Raw genomic sequence first — 16,767 nt, 5'->3', positions numbered from 1 at the left:
CACATATTTCCTTGCTTAAAGTGCTCATATTTCGCTTTTTTGAATATTACCTTTCATGAATTGTGTAATATAGCTGTTTGTGAATGTGCACAACAAATAAAGTCATTGTCTCCTTAAAAAAAGAATCGATTCTGAACTGCCGAAACAAGTCGTCAGCAGGGGCAATTCTAGGATTTTCATTTTAGGGAGGGTATGAAAAAAAAATGGTAACACTTTAGTTTAGGGTCCAATGCTCACTATCAAGTAGTAGCTTTTAGTATCATATTAGGATATTGGCTGTTTATTATTACTTACACTGCATGACCATATTGTACATCCCTTAATCATACATTGTAGGCAGTTTTATAAATCACTGAGATCCCATATGTGAGGCTTGGCGGGTTTGGGGGGCATGGCCCCTCGAGAAAATTTTGATTTCTATGATCTACATATGTGCATTTTAAGATGTTCTGAATGCCAAAAAATTAGATAACAATAGCTTGAAAACCATGTCAGTGGGCAGATATGACTGATAGAGTTTTTCCATTTTTGTCAGTGAAGAAAGTAAACATATGTTTAACTGATATATATATATGTTTTATTAATAATTTTTGTAGACATGTTAATTTACGGAAGACTACCAGGAAAGCTAGGTAACTAAATGTATCAAATGAATTCACAATATGCACACATTTATTACTAATCTTATGCCCAATACAGGCTGAATATTAACTGAGTTTACTGAATTATTTACTGAGAGCTACAAATGGAATTATTAATTTACAAAATGCACACATTTATTACTAATATTATTTTGTTAATATTTCTTGTTTGTTAATTAAATTATAAATGACTACATAGGCCTATTTCAAATCAAAATGGCAAAATTAGACAAAAGTTTATTAATTTGCCTGAATTTTTTAGTCATTTGTTTAACATGTCTGACTTAAAGAAGCAGCTGTCAAATATGAAATGTTTAGTTTAGCTACATATCTCGCACTTGATGTCGAGTCCTGCTGCTAAAATTCACGCTCAGCCTCAGCAGCTTCTGTGAACATAAAGCCTGCCTACTCTGATTTGATTGGTTTTCTCAAATATTCTGACATTGACGAGCGATGACAGACCAATGAGGCTCAGATCAACGCACACACCTCTGCTTCTGACGTGCACTCTATTCGCCGCCGGTGCAGATTGAAGAACACGCTGATTAACGCTGATTAAAAGACGGGAGGAAGCCGAAGCCTTCCGGCAGTTTCATATGTTTGAAAGGTTAATCACACATTTTTTTAGGGGGGCTGGACAGAAGTTTAGGGGGGGCTGAAGCCCCCCTAAAAAGGGCCTAGTGATGCCCATGGTCGTCAGTAATTCCAGTCTCACTTTCTGTTACAAACCTATGTAGGTTTGAAACATTTTGCATTATGCCAGTCTACGGTCTTCACTGGCTGCCTGTGAACGTTTACTTTGACCCTCAAACACTGTAGTTGTAGCTGTTGAAGAGTTTGGTTCGTGTTGTCGACACCATCATTACGGTTCATAGAACTGTGATATAAGCACTAAGGAACACTTTTACATAGAAAACAGTTCAAAGGAAGATGCATTCTGTGTGAACCAGTCCTTCCTGTAAATGCAGTCATCTCCAACAGGACTTTATGATTGGCTCAAAGCAGACTTCTTAGTGCATCTAGACATCGTTCATGCTCATACTAGAAATTGTTTACTTTGTTGCGTAACCCTCCTTGTTTGTTAGCTGACCTGTATACTTTTTTGTAGGTCTCAACAAAGGAACTTGTTACCGAATCAATCATTTCCCAGATGATAATGATTATGACACAGACAGCTCTGAGTATCTCTTACGTGAGTGACATTCTCTTCAGGAATATTACAGTGTTGCTGTTTATATTTCAGTGTTGAAATACTTATCATGCACTTTTGATATCTTTCTCAAGTAAAAGCTGTGTTAATGTTTGTGCGTGAACAGGTATTGTGCGCGCCTCCAGTGTGTTCCCCATCGTCAGTACCATTCTGCTGTTGCTGGGAGGGCTTTGTGTCGGGGTGGGACGCATCTACAGCAAGTGGAACAACATCATACTCTGTGCAGGGATACTGTTTGTGGCAGCAGGTAAACTTCGCTAATAACTTGCACACAGTGGCCTTTCAATTCACTTTAGACACTTTTAGCACAATTACTAAATACATTTTGTTCACTGAATATAATTGTAATAAAATATAGGCCAATATCCATACTCTGATATTCCAACTTATCCCTGCTGTTACTGGCAGGTTTACAGGAAGTGAGGGGGCAACCACTCCTCCACTTTTTTTTAGCTGTTACTTAACTGAATGTAGTGGGTTGGTATAGCTTATACTAAAAGTGCCTTCCTTCACCCGATACGTGTAAAGATGATGAAAAGACTCTATCTAAACAGTAAAAGACTGTGTTAAATACTAGGCTTGATGGGGTTAACTTGCAGAATAGTGTGTATTGGCAGGTCTGCATTTGCAACCAATGCTAATTACCACAATACATCAGTGTGCCATATTGAAAAGGTCAAGATCAACATGTAAACCAAGGAGGTTTATAATGCCTGGAGCAAGCTATCTGTTAGCATTCCAATTCATCTCAGCACTTTTTCAGCCAGAGGTTGAAGTTACAACTTCTACCAGCAGGGGCTAATTGGACCATGCTTAGGCAATGGAAGATAGCTAAGAAGAGCTGTGCAGGAAAACCTCTCTCCCCTGGCCTCAAGAGGTGCACTAGAGGCTGCAGTATTTACCGTCTTTGTTAGCGTGCCCACCACCCACCACTATGACTGATGCCCGATCAAACTCTGCTCAAAGTGATGCAAGAAGGACCAGTTACATTAGTGCCGTGACCTGGATGGGAGTGATGTTTGGGGCTAAATGTAATGGAGGCCAGATAGTAAGAACTGTGTAGGTAAACCTACCTCCCCTGGCCTCAAGAGGCACACTAGAGGCTGAGGTCTTTACCGTCTTTGTTAGTGTGCCCACCACCCACCACTATGATTGATGCCGGATCAAACTCTGCTCAAAGTGATGCAAGTAGGACATTGGTGCCGTGACCTGGATGGGATTGATGTTTGGGGATGAGTGTAACGGAGGCCAGATAGTAAGAGCTGTGTAGGTAAACCTCACTCCCCTGGCCTCAAGAGGTGCACTAGAGCAGTGGTTCTCAAACCTGTCCTGGGGACCCCTCACCAGTTCACATTTTGTATGTCTCCCTCATCTAACACACCTGATTCAAATCATCAGCTCATTAGTAGAGACTGCAAGACTTGAATTATGTGTGTTAGATGAGGGAGACATACAAAATGTGCACTGGTGAGGGGTCCCCAGGACAGGTTTGAGAACCACTGCACTAGAGGCTGTGGTCTTTACCGTCTTTGTTAGCGTGCCCACCACCCACCACTATGACTGATGCCCGATCAAACTCTGCTCAAAATGATGCAAGTAGGACCAGTTACATTGGTGCCATGACCTGGATGGGAGTGATGTTTGGGGATGAGTGTAACGGAGGTCAGATAGTAAGAACTGTTCAGGTAAATCTCACTCCCTTGACCTCAAGAGGCGTACTAGAGCCTGTGGTCTTTACCGTCTTTGTTAGCGTGCCCACCACTATGGCTGATGCTGGTTCAAATCCCGCTCAGAGTGATGCAAGTAGGACCAGTTACATGGATGATAGTGACGTTCAGGTGGGTGAGTGTAATGGTAATGGAGGACGGATAGTAAGAGCTTTTCAGGTGAACCTCACTTCCCTGGCTTCAAGAGATGCACTAGTAACTGATTCTAGAGGCTGCAGGTCTCTAGGTCTTTAGCATTCTTATTGGTTGACACTGGTTTGAATCCCACTTGGAACGGCTCAAGTAGGACCAGGGGTACACCATGGGTGCACACCTGAACCAGCTTATCATGGTGTTCAGGATTACTTGAAAATTATAGTCAGGTGTGCTGGAGCAGGGTTGGCTACCCCTGAGTTACACTAACAAGCCAAACCTTGACCCCTTGACATAAACATGCAGTTGATTAGATATTTGCAGCCTGCAGCAATTGTCATGACTACACTAGTATTCTCAGATGGGAAAACACAGACCCTATTTTGACCCTATTTTACACTATTTTGTTTAGGGTCTGTGTAGTCAGTTTGTACAACCATAAGCTGTACAATGTAGTCTCATTTGTCTCAGTGATATTACAGTAGGTTGAGTAGTGATTACTTCTGAGGAGCTCAACCTGCAGTATTAACCTTTCAAATATGGTGGTGCTGTTGACGCATCCCAATCAGCCGAATGTAACATCAAGTTAAATAAAGTCATAAATCAGTTAGATTACATTTCAAGGTATTTCCCTTATGCTTTGTATGCTTTTTTGTGTCTGGCAGGTTTGAGCAACATCATCGGTATTATTGTCTACATATCCAGCAACGCCGGTGACCCCAGTGACAAACGTGACGAAGACAAGAAGAACCAGTATAACTACGGTTGGTCGTTTTACTTTGGAGCGCTCTCTTTCATTGTGGCTGAAGCGGTAGCTGTTCTGGCTGTTAGTATCTACATTGAGAAGAGCAAAGAAGTACGGTTCAAAGCACACCGTGAGTTCATCAAGTCTACCTTGTCCTCTTCACCGTATTCCCGCATACCCAGCTTTCGCTACCGTCGACGGCACTCGCGCTCCAGCTCTCGCTCAACGGAAGCATCCCGTGAGGCATCACCCGTGGGCATGAAGATAATGAGCTCGGTTCCCATAGGAGAGATCAACATGTACACAATGACAAGAGATCCCCTCAAGTCAGGGACGGACAGCTCCTACAGCCCTGACCACGACTCTGGATTCCTCCAAGTGCACAACTGCTTTCCCAAAGACCTTAATGATGGCATCAACAGGAGGACAACACCAGTATGAGGGCACACACTGGAACGGAAGAGATTAAGTTAAGGCCAAACTGATTGGATAGCCAGTGGGGCTCAGTGGCCTGTGGCAGGTGCCAGAGGAAGCGATACTCATTGATGAAGCCAGTCGACCAGTCGAAGGAGAAGAACTATGTAAAGAAGAAAAGATTTGATCTCCACATTCAACAATCATTGCAAACATGCTAATTTGTTTTTCTTGCTGTGCTGTTTCTCACAAATAATAAGAACTCTCAGAGAGACCCATCTCTCATCAAAGGGCAAGACATGCAAATGTAAAATGGATATGGAGCAGTGCTTCAGATATTACTTTTGTGTAAGCCAGTCCGTTCCCTTGGTTGAGAGTAAATATCGATACAGTGCCATACTCTCAATGTTTACCAATATGATAATGACTCTCACAGTATGAGATGGTGCTAATGTAGACTCACAGTTGAAGCCTTCCCATCATTATGTGTTCACTACAGACCCAAGTTGAATACTGAATGCCCTTGTTTGTGTCATATATTTGTAGCCACAGTTGTCTAGAAACTATTCAGTGTGCCTATCATCTTGGCAGTGTCAACTGCCCAACTACTCTGAAGCCACTTTGCAACACAGTGCAAAACTATATCCCTGTTGTTGTTGTATTTTTTGCTGTACAACTATAAATATCAGTTGAATTACTAAATATTCATTGGAATTTAGTTTATGAGATTTAAAGGGCTGCCCCCTAATAGTCGACTAAACGTTAGTCGACTAGAAGAGGCTTAGTTGACCAAGATTTTGGTTAGTCGGTTAGTCACAGAAAAAAGTCACGCAGTCCGTGAATGACAGATCGTTAACGGCAGATCCTTGTGGTACTTGCAGTATGTCGGGCAGAAAAATCCAAACGTTCGCCTATCATCCATCGACCTAAAATATGGCTTATCATTTGAAACATGTAAGTAGTAGCAACTTTACTTGGCCGCTCGCTCTAATGTAGACCTAGGTCAATGTGCACTATTATTAGGCGCATATCCAAGTGTTTGTGTGGAGTGTGAAAGCCAGTTAAAGTGTAGCGCGCTTACTGCAGGACATGGAGGTGCAGGCGTGATCACTTGCATTTTATCAACTTAAAATACTCCGTAATTTTTTTATCATTCAGATAAGAGCAATACATAATTTCAAACTGTATAATACTTTTATTTGTGTAAACTCACAAAAAACTTAACATATACTTGCCTCGCAGACATGATAAATATATCTATAGAAAGTTTGAAATGTATTCTTTTGAACCAATTTGAATCAAAAAATCAGATTATGTAATTTCTCTCTCTAGGTGCGTTCACTAGGGTGTGGAGATGATGAATCTTTGCACCCAACACTCAGAAAACAGTAGTTTATTAATAAATAATTCAAATGTATCCTAGCTATTTTTTTCCAACGTATTCATAATCTTTTGCCAATGTTTTGCGGCAAGCTATATGTGTGCACTCGAGTGCAGAATATATTTCGCCCCCTAGTATATATTTGAGTAATTAAATTAATATAAATGTGTGATTAGTCGACTAATGGCTTAAATGAACGACTACTAGTCGACTAGAAAAATCTTTAGTCGGGGGCAGTCCTAGAGATTTATGACTTGTGTATAACCCCCCTGCTGAAAAGACCAGTTTGGATTTTCACGATGTTCTGGCTGGTATGTGCTGGTCTGGTACTTTCCTATCTAGTGGACAAGCATACCCAGCAAGCAACTTTGCATTTAAAAGACATGTAATATATTTTCCAAACCCAGCCCTGACGTCTAGGCTTAAACAAGGCAAAATTTGGGCTGTCTAATAGACATCTAACCATAGTCCAAGAGTAGACTAGTAATCTAGAACATGAACATGTCAAAGAAATGAAACCAAACACCTTGTAATCACCGTTGACTTTGCTTACATTATGGAATATCATACATCAAAAAACGACAAGGTTATTTTGGCTAGAAGTGGATTACTCATAGCCAGACTATATCGGGTTATTGCTTGCTGGGTAGACATGTTGTTTATCAGCAAAACGTGACTAAGGGAGTCTTGCTGGTTAAAGTCAGCATGAAATGGCATTTGCAACCCATTTTACTTCTGACATGTAACATATTTCCGAGTGAAATGTGGAGCTGGACTTGATGTTTTCCATTGGGAAATTACTGGATTCTGAAAAGTGGACGGAAGCATGAGTAGAGCCAGACTAGTGGGTAAAACTTACATGACTGATTACTTTGATGAAAAATGGTTTCAGCATTTTTGAAAGATTACAAAGACAATGCAAGATTATAAGACTTTTTTATTTTTGAGTCAATAATAATGCACAATAAGGCCAGGGATGTGTATTAAGAAAGAAAATAGGTCAGTTTTGTGTTGATTTCATGTTGTCTTTAAGCTAGTTTACAAACTGGTTTAGACTCCATTGTCCGTTGCTCAGCACCAGCATACAAAACATATGATGGTGACCAGCTCTGATGGTCTTTTCCGCAGGGAAGAACAGCAGTATTCAACAGGACTCAAGTATTATACATCACTGCCATTGATAGTCTACAAGTGTCAGTAGTTAACCAGCCAGTGTCATTGCTTTCCATTGTGAATCGGTCAAAGAGTGATGTGATTCCTCAGCCTTTATCTCCATAGAGAGGTTTCACCTCTTCTTAAAAGCTTGGTCTTTGCCTGAATGTGGGTTAAATATAGCCACTCCTTCTCGTGATGGCGGTGCCGTGTCTGAATGGGGCACCTTTGGGGATCTGACACTGTTTGAGTCCGCTGAGAAATGTCAGACATATACGGAAATGAAGGACAAGTTTTGAGTCGGTCAGCCTTGAGAAGAATCTCAGCGACCGCTGATAAGTATCTATGGCAGAACAGTATGAAAGACATCAGTGTGGCCAATCCAGCCCTTTAGAAGACCATTCGAAGTGTCTTAGCCTCACCAGAGCCTTATGCCTGGATTTCTCTTTGAGTCGACAATATAACCTCATCTCGATTTTTTACTGCTGGTTTTCCTCTCCCATCTGGCGTCCTTAGTGAAGAGTCTATCGCTTTTCCCACTAAGGTCCTCGAAGACTGCATTATCCGTGTAAGTGGTCAAATCCTTGTCGCTAAAAGTGTTTCCTCACAAAAGGAGAGATTGCAAAAAGATGTACATATCTGGTAGGTGTTTCACTAAATTGAAGCATTTACAGCTACCTTTTCTTAGTAAAGCCATTTTGACACAAGCTTTTGAGCCATGGCTCTTTGTAGAATGGTGTATGGTGGGTAGATGTAAATGTTTGCATGTTTTTCTCTAACCCGTTGACTTTGTGTGCTTTTAACAGTATTATTAACAGGATGACTACAGGATGCCTCGCTGCCTAGCATTACTCACTATAAATACCTGTAATGTTCTCTCTGTTCATCAAGGAAGACATTTTGTCCTTCTGGTTTTCTTGATTTGCTAATGTTGTTCTCAGTATTTCTCTGTATCACGGACAAAGCCGACATATCGTTGCTCATATAAATAAATTCAATTGAGGTACGGTGTCTTGCTCATGCATATTTGCTCTGTTATGTGACTTGTACTTGTGCTCTTAAAAAAAAATCACATTTTGAATTCCACACGTTAGAATGTCAGTCACAGGTTTGCAATGACATGAGGGTGAGTAAATGATGACAGAATTTATATCTTATAAAGCAAATGCTTTAATTAATCTATGAATAACGCTGAGATAATCGGAGGATGAAACAAAATGAAGAATGTCATGTTATATTTAAAAACAGGCCAAAATGTCAGCATTTTGAACATTTTCTGATACAATCCAGAGACACTAGCTTCCTCTGAACTGTTTTGACAAGTAAAATAAATTACGGTTTTCCTGCACTTTTGTATAAATAGTGAGTCTGGCCTTCAAGTGACATTTGAATTGATGGTAAGTTAATTGTGCATTCTCTTTCCTCTCCAGTAAGGGAATATGTGCTAAAGACTCATTCATTTAAGGCAGGTTGTTCATTAATTTTCAAATTAGGAACATCAAATACTTACACATTGATAATTAGTGGTGTTTTACTTAATAGCCTACCACTATAACAATTGCTTATATTTAGGATTATGAATTTAAACAACCCCTTAACCATACAGAAAGTAGATTTTAGTGCGTAAATATTCCCGTCATGCACCATTTGTGCTACAGACGATTTGTATCACAAATCATGCAGCATGTTGATGTGCTATTACTTTTCAAAGAGATCATACTTGCCATTTGTGCGGCAATCGGTAAATGCCACACTGAAAAATATGGTAACGTCTAAATAACTGATTTTTTCCCATAAATATTAAATCAATCAGTAAATCAACCAAAATACATTTTACCAACAAAGCCATTTTTATGGTTCAAATCAGGTAGAAATCAGGCTCTTTAAAGTAACAAATGCAGGTTACTACTTTTTTACAGAGCATATATTTTGAATAGAATATTAACATGGACCGGTAAGAAAACACGGTCACGACACACTAATATTTTCTTATTTAATTCGTTCTCAAATCAAACCACTTTACATCTCTGTGCATATAAAGTTGTCTCTTTTTAGATAACACAAAAATAGCTACCATGGAAACACATTATTCAACATGAAATTCCCATTTTCTAATGGTATGGTCTTTATCAAGCCCATCCATGACCTTACCAATGAGTGTTTGGCTCCATCCTCTCTAATGGTCTTAATATTGTTTACTCAGTATTAAGAAATTAGTCCATCTGAACAGCCACGTTCTGCCGCATTACTACCCTTCGTGTCTGTGGCACAGATTAAAGCTGAATGGTACAAACCGATTTGGTATGCGACCGTTCTATTTTCAGTGACCTTTATGGAGATGGCCCTGAGGGCTTGGGTAATCTAATTTAGCTTGACTAATATTGCCTGTCATTAGGAAATGCATACAGTCTATTCAGCTCCTCCTTAATCATTGCTGCATATTATCTGAAACCAATCACCATTGTCTTTCCATTAGGAAGCTAACGCATTTAAAAGAATCAAATTGTTAGCTATTTATTTGAATTCAAAGGAGGCTAATGAAACAGTCGCGACAAGATGAGATTGATTTTGCATCGTGACTGTCATGTACTTGCGACATGCTCAGTGAAGTGTTCACTTCGCGATTGTAGAAGAGTTTCCCAGCTGGACTGTGCTGTGCGACGGTGTCATGCAGAGGTGAAGATGCTGCTGCGTTGACGTTGATTGTGACAGACCGGGCGAGATGTTTCTCGTCTGCAGTTGAGCTGTTGCTTGTGACCCTCAAACATCAGGGTCTCCATGATAAAACTGTACCACAAAAGAGAAGAGAGAAAAAAGCTGTTGATTTCCTAGACAGGTCAAGGTTTTGCAGGTTAGCGTGGGCCTATTAGCTCCTGCTGGTAGATGCGAAAACTAAAAAACGTCTTTCTTCTATGACAGACATTCAAAATTTGATTGACTGCCCCAGCGATCGTTCTTTGAACGCTTTCTACAATTTAATCACAGTTTAAATAAAAAAAAAATTCATCCTACTAAGAGACACAATGTGAAGTTGACCGTTTGGTCACTGGTTTGATTTACAGGCACAAAGACAAAGAACATCTGACTGGACATGAATCATTATATATCAGAAATCACTGGTCACAGGTCAGGCATTAAAATGAACACAGTTACTTACATGTTGTGGCATTACTGTCGAGTCCATATCGTAAAAGTCTGTTTGCAAAGCCTGCACTGAAATTGCGACTGATATACCAATGAATCCACAGTGACATTCACATTGTTGAAAATTAATAACCACATTCTTAGCATTAGGATCCTTTGGAAAGTAATGTTATTTGTAGTCCATCCTGTTTCGCTCTTCTCTCCTCGTCATCTCACTAACACGCCAGTGGGCGGAGCCAAAGTTGGAATGATGAATTAGTCGTTGATTTTCTTCTGCAGGGGCGGTCTTCCACCTATCTATTATAGGCACATTCCACAACAAGTCGTCCGCTGGGCTTGTTTACAATAAATGCTGTTTTTGGACTAACAAGGATATTTTCAGTTCTGAAACTTACAGGATATTCTTATAGTATGATGACCTCTTATGTCAAAAGCTCAAGGAAAAGTTGATTTCTCAATTCATGACCTTTTTAAGTCCTACTTAAAGGGTTAGTTCACCCAAAAGGAAAATTCTGTCATTAATTACTCACCCTCATGTCGTTGGACACCCGTAAGACCTCCGTTCATATTTGGAACACAAATGAAGATATTTTTGTTGAAAGCTGATGCTGAGAAAGGCTTCAGATAGGCCTCCATTGGCATTCAGTACATTTACACTCCCAAGACCCATAAAAGGCACTTAAAACGTCGTTACAAAGTCCATCTCACCACAGTGACTCTACAATAATTTTACGATGCGACGACAATAGTTTTTGATGAAAAAGTTTTGATGAAAAAAATCAAAATAACACCTTTATCCAACTTGTTCTTGTCTTCCGTGTGTGCCTCCACGACGCATGTGCGAGAATATGAGGCATATCGGGCGTTCGGACACATGACCTAGAAGCGATTTGTTTACAAGCAAAGGAAGACGCGCGTGTCTAAGCTGTTGAATTCTACATTGATCGTGCTTTAGGTCTCGACATAGTTCTCAAAATGGGGCTTAAGTGTGCATTTCATGGATTCCCGAACCCCGGCGCTACGTCATATTCTCGCGCATGCGCCGTGGAGGCACACACGGAAGACAAGAACAAGTTGGATAAAGGTGTTATTTAGATTTTTTTTTGCGCACAAAAACTATTGTCGTCGCATCGTAAAATTATTGTAGAGTCACTGTGGTGAGATGGACTTTGTAACAACGTTTTAAGTGCCTTTTATCGGTCTTGGGTAGCCTGGTTAAAACCAGACCATTCTCAGAGCAAATCTAAATTTGCCGGAAGTTGTCTGGGTTTTCCCAGGCTAGGTCTTGGGAGTATTAATGTACTGAATGCCAATGGAGGCCTATCTGAAGCCTTTCTCAGCCATCAGCTTTCAACAAAAAATATCTTCATTTGTGTTCCGAATATGAACGGAGGTCTTACGGGTGTCAAACGACATGAGGGTGAGTAATTAATGACAGAATTTTCTTTTTTGGGTGAACTAACCCTTTAAGTGGGTCAAAAAAACAGTATTGAGTTCAGCTAATTGCATTTAATATAAGTAATATAAAAAATATAAAATAATCTTCTTCTGTAATAAGAACCCTTTTTAAAAGTATGCTTAAGTGTACTCTTTTTCACAAGGTGCAAGCCCATGAACTACCATTGAGTTGAAGGGAAAAATGCCAAAAGTTAGCTTTCATCAGGTCTAATATAGATCTCGGATTTAGCATTAGAAACCATATAGTCTCTGTTCACTTTATATGGAAAAGTGCTGCTTGAACATTCTGCTAAACATCTTTTGCGCTTCACACAAGGAATAAAGTGAGTTTGCGTGTGAGTAAATGGTTTAAACCTGCTCAGTTCAAACAAATGTAAAAGTAAAACAGCTTTTGGCTTTTGTTTTTGGTCTGACTATCAATTTACAACTCATTTACATCCATAATTGATATATTTCAGAGTGAAACAGTACACTCAGTGATAGTGAGACTTGATTTTATCCATCTAGAATTGATGCAATATAGTGAAACTAAGTGGTGTCAGAAAATAATTTATTTCAGAGGAAGAGCAAGTTTTACATTATGATTACCAAGATATAGTTTTGTCACAATACCAAAATTATGACTTCGATACGATACCTGAGCAACATATCTTGATACCAACACTGAATCCATACCACAGCAAAAAACTAAAACAACAGTAAAAGTAACTGAATAATATGACAGAACTTACGCTTCAGCTAGTCCCAGACTTAAATGCATGTTTGAGCTGTCTTGACTGAAAGCAACACACACTGCTATATCTTCAAATATGTCAGTGCCATTGTTTTGTCTCAAGATGGGAATCACAACATCACCTGCTTCTCTATTTTTAAATGTCACCTGCAGATTAAAAGCAAGGCAAAACACATCATTTGTTTAACATCTGCTCAGTATTTAGCAACCCATTTTTAACACAGCCCATCCCATTTGTCAATCACAGGTAGGACAGAAATGACTTTATAATTAGGATGAGTGCATAACCCATTTTCACTGTTCAACACTTTAGAAGGGGAAACAACTGATATAAATGTGGTGGTTTTTGGTATATTTAAGATATAATAAGCGGAGGTAAATTAAAAGATAAAAACAGCCCCAATGCAGTCATAACTCCAGAGACAATATGGAGTCATATGGAAACCTATTTCCACCATATTAGAAAAGTAAGTCAACATTATGACATAAAAAGTCGAAATTGACATACCAAGTCGTAATTATGAGATGAAAAGTCAAAATATGACATATTCAACCAAAATTATGACATTCTAAATGGAAATTACTACTTGAAAAGTTGAAATTATGACAATGTCAAAATGATGAGAAAGTCAGAATTATTACTTAAAAATAATGACTTGAATCTTAATTATTAGTGACATACAAAATCATAATTATAAGATGAAAAATCAAAATTTCGACATCAATTTTGACTTTTTATCTCACAATTTCAACTTTTTAAGTCATAATTTTCATAGTTTTGACAAAAATCTAAATTATGAGATCAAAATTATGTTAAAAAGTCCAAACTTATGACCCACTTAATCGAAATTAAACCTTAAGTCAAAATTATGACTAAAAATGACAATCATAAGATTGAAAAATCAAAATTATGACAAAAAGTTTTACATTTTTCAATCTTGACATCATCTCAGAATTGTGACTTTTAACTCATAATTGAGATATGTCATAATTTAAATTTTGTCATAATTTAGACTTTTTTTGTCCGTTTTGACTTTTAAAGTGATTTTCACCTCATAATTATGAATTAGTATGTCGTAATTTTAACTTTTTATGTTACAATTATGGTTTTAAAAAGCATGATTTTTTTCCCCAAAGTGGCATAAATGGGCTTCCATAGACATACAAGTGTGATCTTTACATGGAAAATAACAATAAAGAAGCCAAAACCCATTGTTCATCAGAACAATAACACTGAATAAAAGATGGGATAAAAATAGCTGGCTGTTGTGGATGTAAATGCTCACCATTGTTATGAAATAAGTGGTTCTTCTGATTTAAAAATTCCTGAAAGACTGATGCACGAGTGCGTGTGTGTTTGGAAACAACCTCTGCCCGGCATATAAATCCCTGTCGTATCCTAGCTACCACACAGAGCCTGTGGATGAAAAATACATTCAAGAGAGCTCTCCATCTCAATGAATGTGTCCAGCATTATTTACACAACATGCATCAGGCTCAGGGTGCAGTTCCCGAACAGTAACGGCTCAGCTCAGGATAGCTGCTCTTTTTCTACCTCAAGCAGTCCAATTTTGCCGTGTGCCATTTTTTGACATGTGTTTTGGGCGGCGAAAGACTTGTCACCAAAGAAAAATGGGCCAGAATCTTGATAAGTGGGCCACAGTGTTTTATAAAAAGCTCAGACTTAGATGTCGGTTTAAGCTACGCTACATTATTAACATGTAAGGGGAGGTCAAATGCGAGAGATAGGCTACTACAGCATGTTTACATTCTCTGTTCCATCTTCTACAGTGAATGGCAAAAGAAAATGATTCAACAAATGGGCAGCGGTGTGAAAACAAACAATTATCATGGGGAACTTTCAACTATGTTTATCTACACCGACGTCTGTGGGAATAACCATCTGCAACTAAAGCATTCCTACTATGGTTTTATATACCTTGAACATTATTCTTTACGGTTAATCTTTCAGAACTACGGTATAAAGTACCATCATGTATAATCATAGACAGAAGAATTTACTTTCTGTTGACTATTCTAATATCAAGCCATATCTGAAATATAATATTTTTACATTAGCAACACCGCTAATGTAATCCTGGTAGAAAAGAACCTGGTCATCTTTAACATGCACCTTTAACATTTTGAACATCTGCTATATATATATATTGTAGTACCATCAAAATAATAATATTCAACTCAGTTAACATAGCAAGATATGTAAATGTGACAGGTTGATAATCTAACGTTCAGTTTTGCTCATTGGAATTGGGGAACTTGTAATGGTTGCATATTGCAAATGACTAGACACGCCCACCGGCGTTGAGCCGCAGTTGATATTGAGTACACCTGTGCGGTGCAATCATGAGGGTGTGTTTGTGTCTAGGGGGTGATTAAAAACCCTGTATAAGTTGGTTGATTGTTATTCTTCTCTGTGCGGTGTGAAGTAACCGGCTACCCATTTCTAGTTGCTTTGCCTCTCTGGTGAGTTGTTCTCCGTATGTTCCCGTCTCAATCGCAGATCATGACCTAAATATAGCCTATGTTTGCCATCAGGAATGTGTGTGTGCGTGAAGTGGCGAGCGCAGGGAACCTAAAGGTTACTATAGCTTAAATTCCCCTACGAGGTAAGAAGTGTTATAATTGGTGTCTTATTTTGGCAGCGGGGACATTAACCAATGTATTTATTATTAGTGTTTTTATTGCAGGTGCGGCCCAAGAGTGCTAGCTGCTGTTTTTTTTTTGTGTGTGTGTTTTGTTTTTATTATATTTATTGTCACTGTTTCATGGTCCTAGTAGCCTACAACTGACGGCAGCGGATATTGAGGTGTTGAACCGCTAACGATCGAGCTCTTTAACGAGCTGCTCGTAAGAAATGTGTTGAAATACTGACGTAGCCTAATGTATGTTCGATGGGCTATTAAGTTATAGTAAATTGATATGCTGGTAGCCTGGTCCATTTAAAGCAGTGCAAACAATATTAATATTAGCTTTAATTGAGAAGTGAAATATGATGTTATTGTGACTGGTGTAATTATTTTCTTTTCTGTTAGTCTTGTATTAAATCTACTTGCCAGTTATATCTGCCGGTAGCTGGAACTGTGATATTGGAGCTTAACAGAAGGGGGAGTGTATTTGCTTTCTTTTGATATTATTTTTATTTGGTGTGACACTTGCTTTACGTTTTGTTTACTCACGGATTTGCTGTGTTTTCCCCTGCTGTTAAAGTGGTCAAATTGTGGTCTCTTGTTTCTGTCGGTATTAATTGGTAAGCTGTATTTGAGACCTATTTTGATGTTTTAAGTGAATGATTTTTTACCCCTGTGATAAATAAATTTGGTATATTTTTGGAAAGTCATGTCTCCGTCTTCAGTGCAATCCGAACCAGCAGGGTCCTTTCTCTTGTTGTAATTCTTTTTGGTTTAACTTTCTTTTTGGGTTATTTGTATTACTTTATACTTTCCTGGGTAGAGAAGGAACCTAGGTGGCGTAGTCGGGTATTTTTATATTTAACCAAAGGTTACAATTTTGGCGTATAGTCGGCAGGGTATTTTGTGTGTGAAGCGGAGACGTGACTTTATTATTCTTTGTGTTATCAATTTGGTTTTTTTTGTTTTTTTAACAGCAGCTAGCGCATTAGAATACTGTGTTGTACTTTCCTCTCCCGTGTTTTTGTTTGTCACTTAGATTGTCACTATGGAGGATGAGGTGCAGCAATTGCGAGACTTGGTAGCCCAACTTAAGGCTGATAATGAACACCTGCGGCAAGAACGTTTGGAGGTTCAGGCAAGTCCGAGTGTTGCGCCCTCTGAGTTTAATCAAAGGGGGGCGGGGTTGGACACGGGCCCGAGATCTTCCTCCAACGGTAATTCAGTAGTGACGGAAAGGTTGATTTATGTTCCTAGGGAGAGGAAATGTCCTGTTTTTAGGGGCCGCACCGGAATTTCTTTGGCTGATTGGCTAGAGGAAGTAAAGGCCAGTATGCGTGCTCGCCACTTATCTATTTTTGATAAGGCGCACTTTCTGTATG

The 16,767-nt window shown here is 39.0% G+C and overlaps 1 protein-coding gene across 1 annotated transcript in view; it reads left to right on the top strand.

The window, feature by feature from the left end:
* The window catches only part of cacng4b (calcium channel, voltage-dependent, gamma subunit 4b), a gene marked incomplete at both ends in the record, with an annotated part of 29,822 nt that extends 24,926 nt beyond the window's left edge, over positions 1–4,896 (top strand). The window contains 3 exons of the mRNA XM_079833320.1: positions 1,750–1,833; positions 1,958–2,098; positions 4,376–4,896. Of these exons, the coding sequence (XP_079689446.1) occupies positions 1,750–1,833; positions 1,958–2,098; positions 4,376–4,896 (746 nt within the window). The remainder of the gene's footprint in view (positions 1–1,749; positions 1,834–1,957; positions 2,099–4,375) is intronic.
* Positions 4,897–16,767: the final 11,871 nt, after the last annotated feature.

This window comes from Gobio gobio, assembly GCF_949357685.1.
Source record: "Gobio gobio genome assembly, chromosome: 1".
Lineage (NCBI taxonomy): Eukaryota > Metazoa > Chordata > Actinopteri > Cypriniformes > Gobionidae > Gobio > Gobio gobio.
Note: the sequence above shows the minus strand (reverse complement) of the source record. Positions and strands in the feature narration are given on the sequence as shown.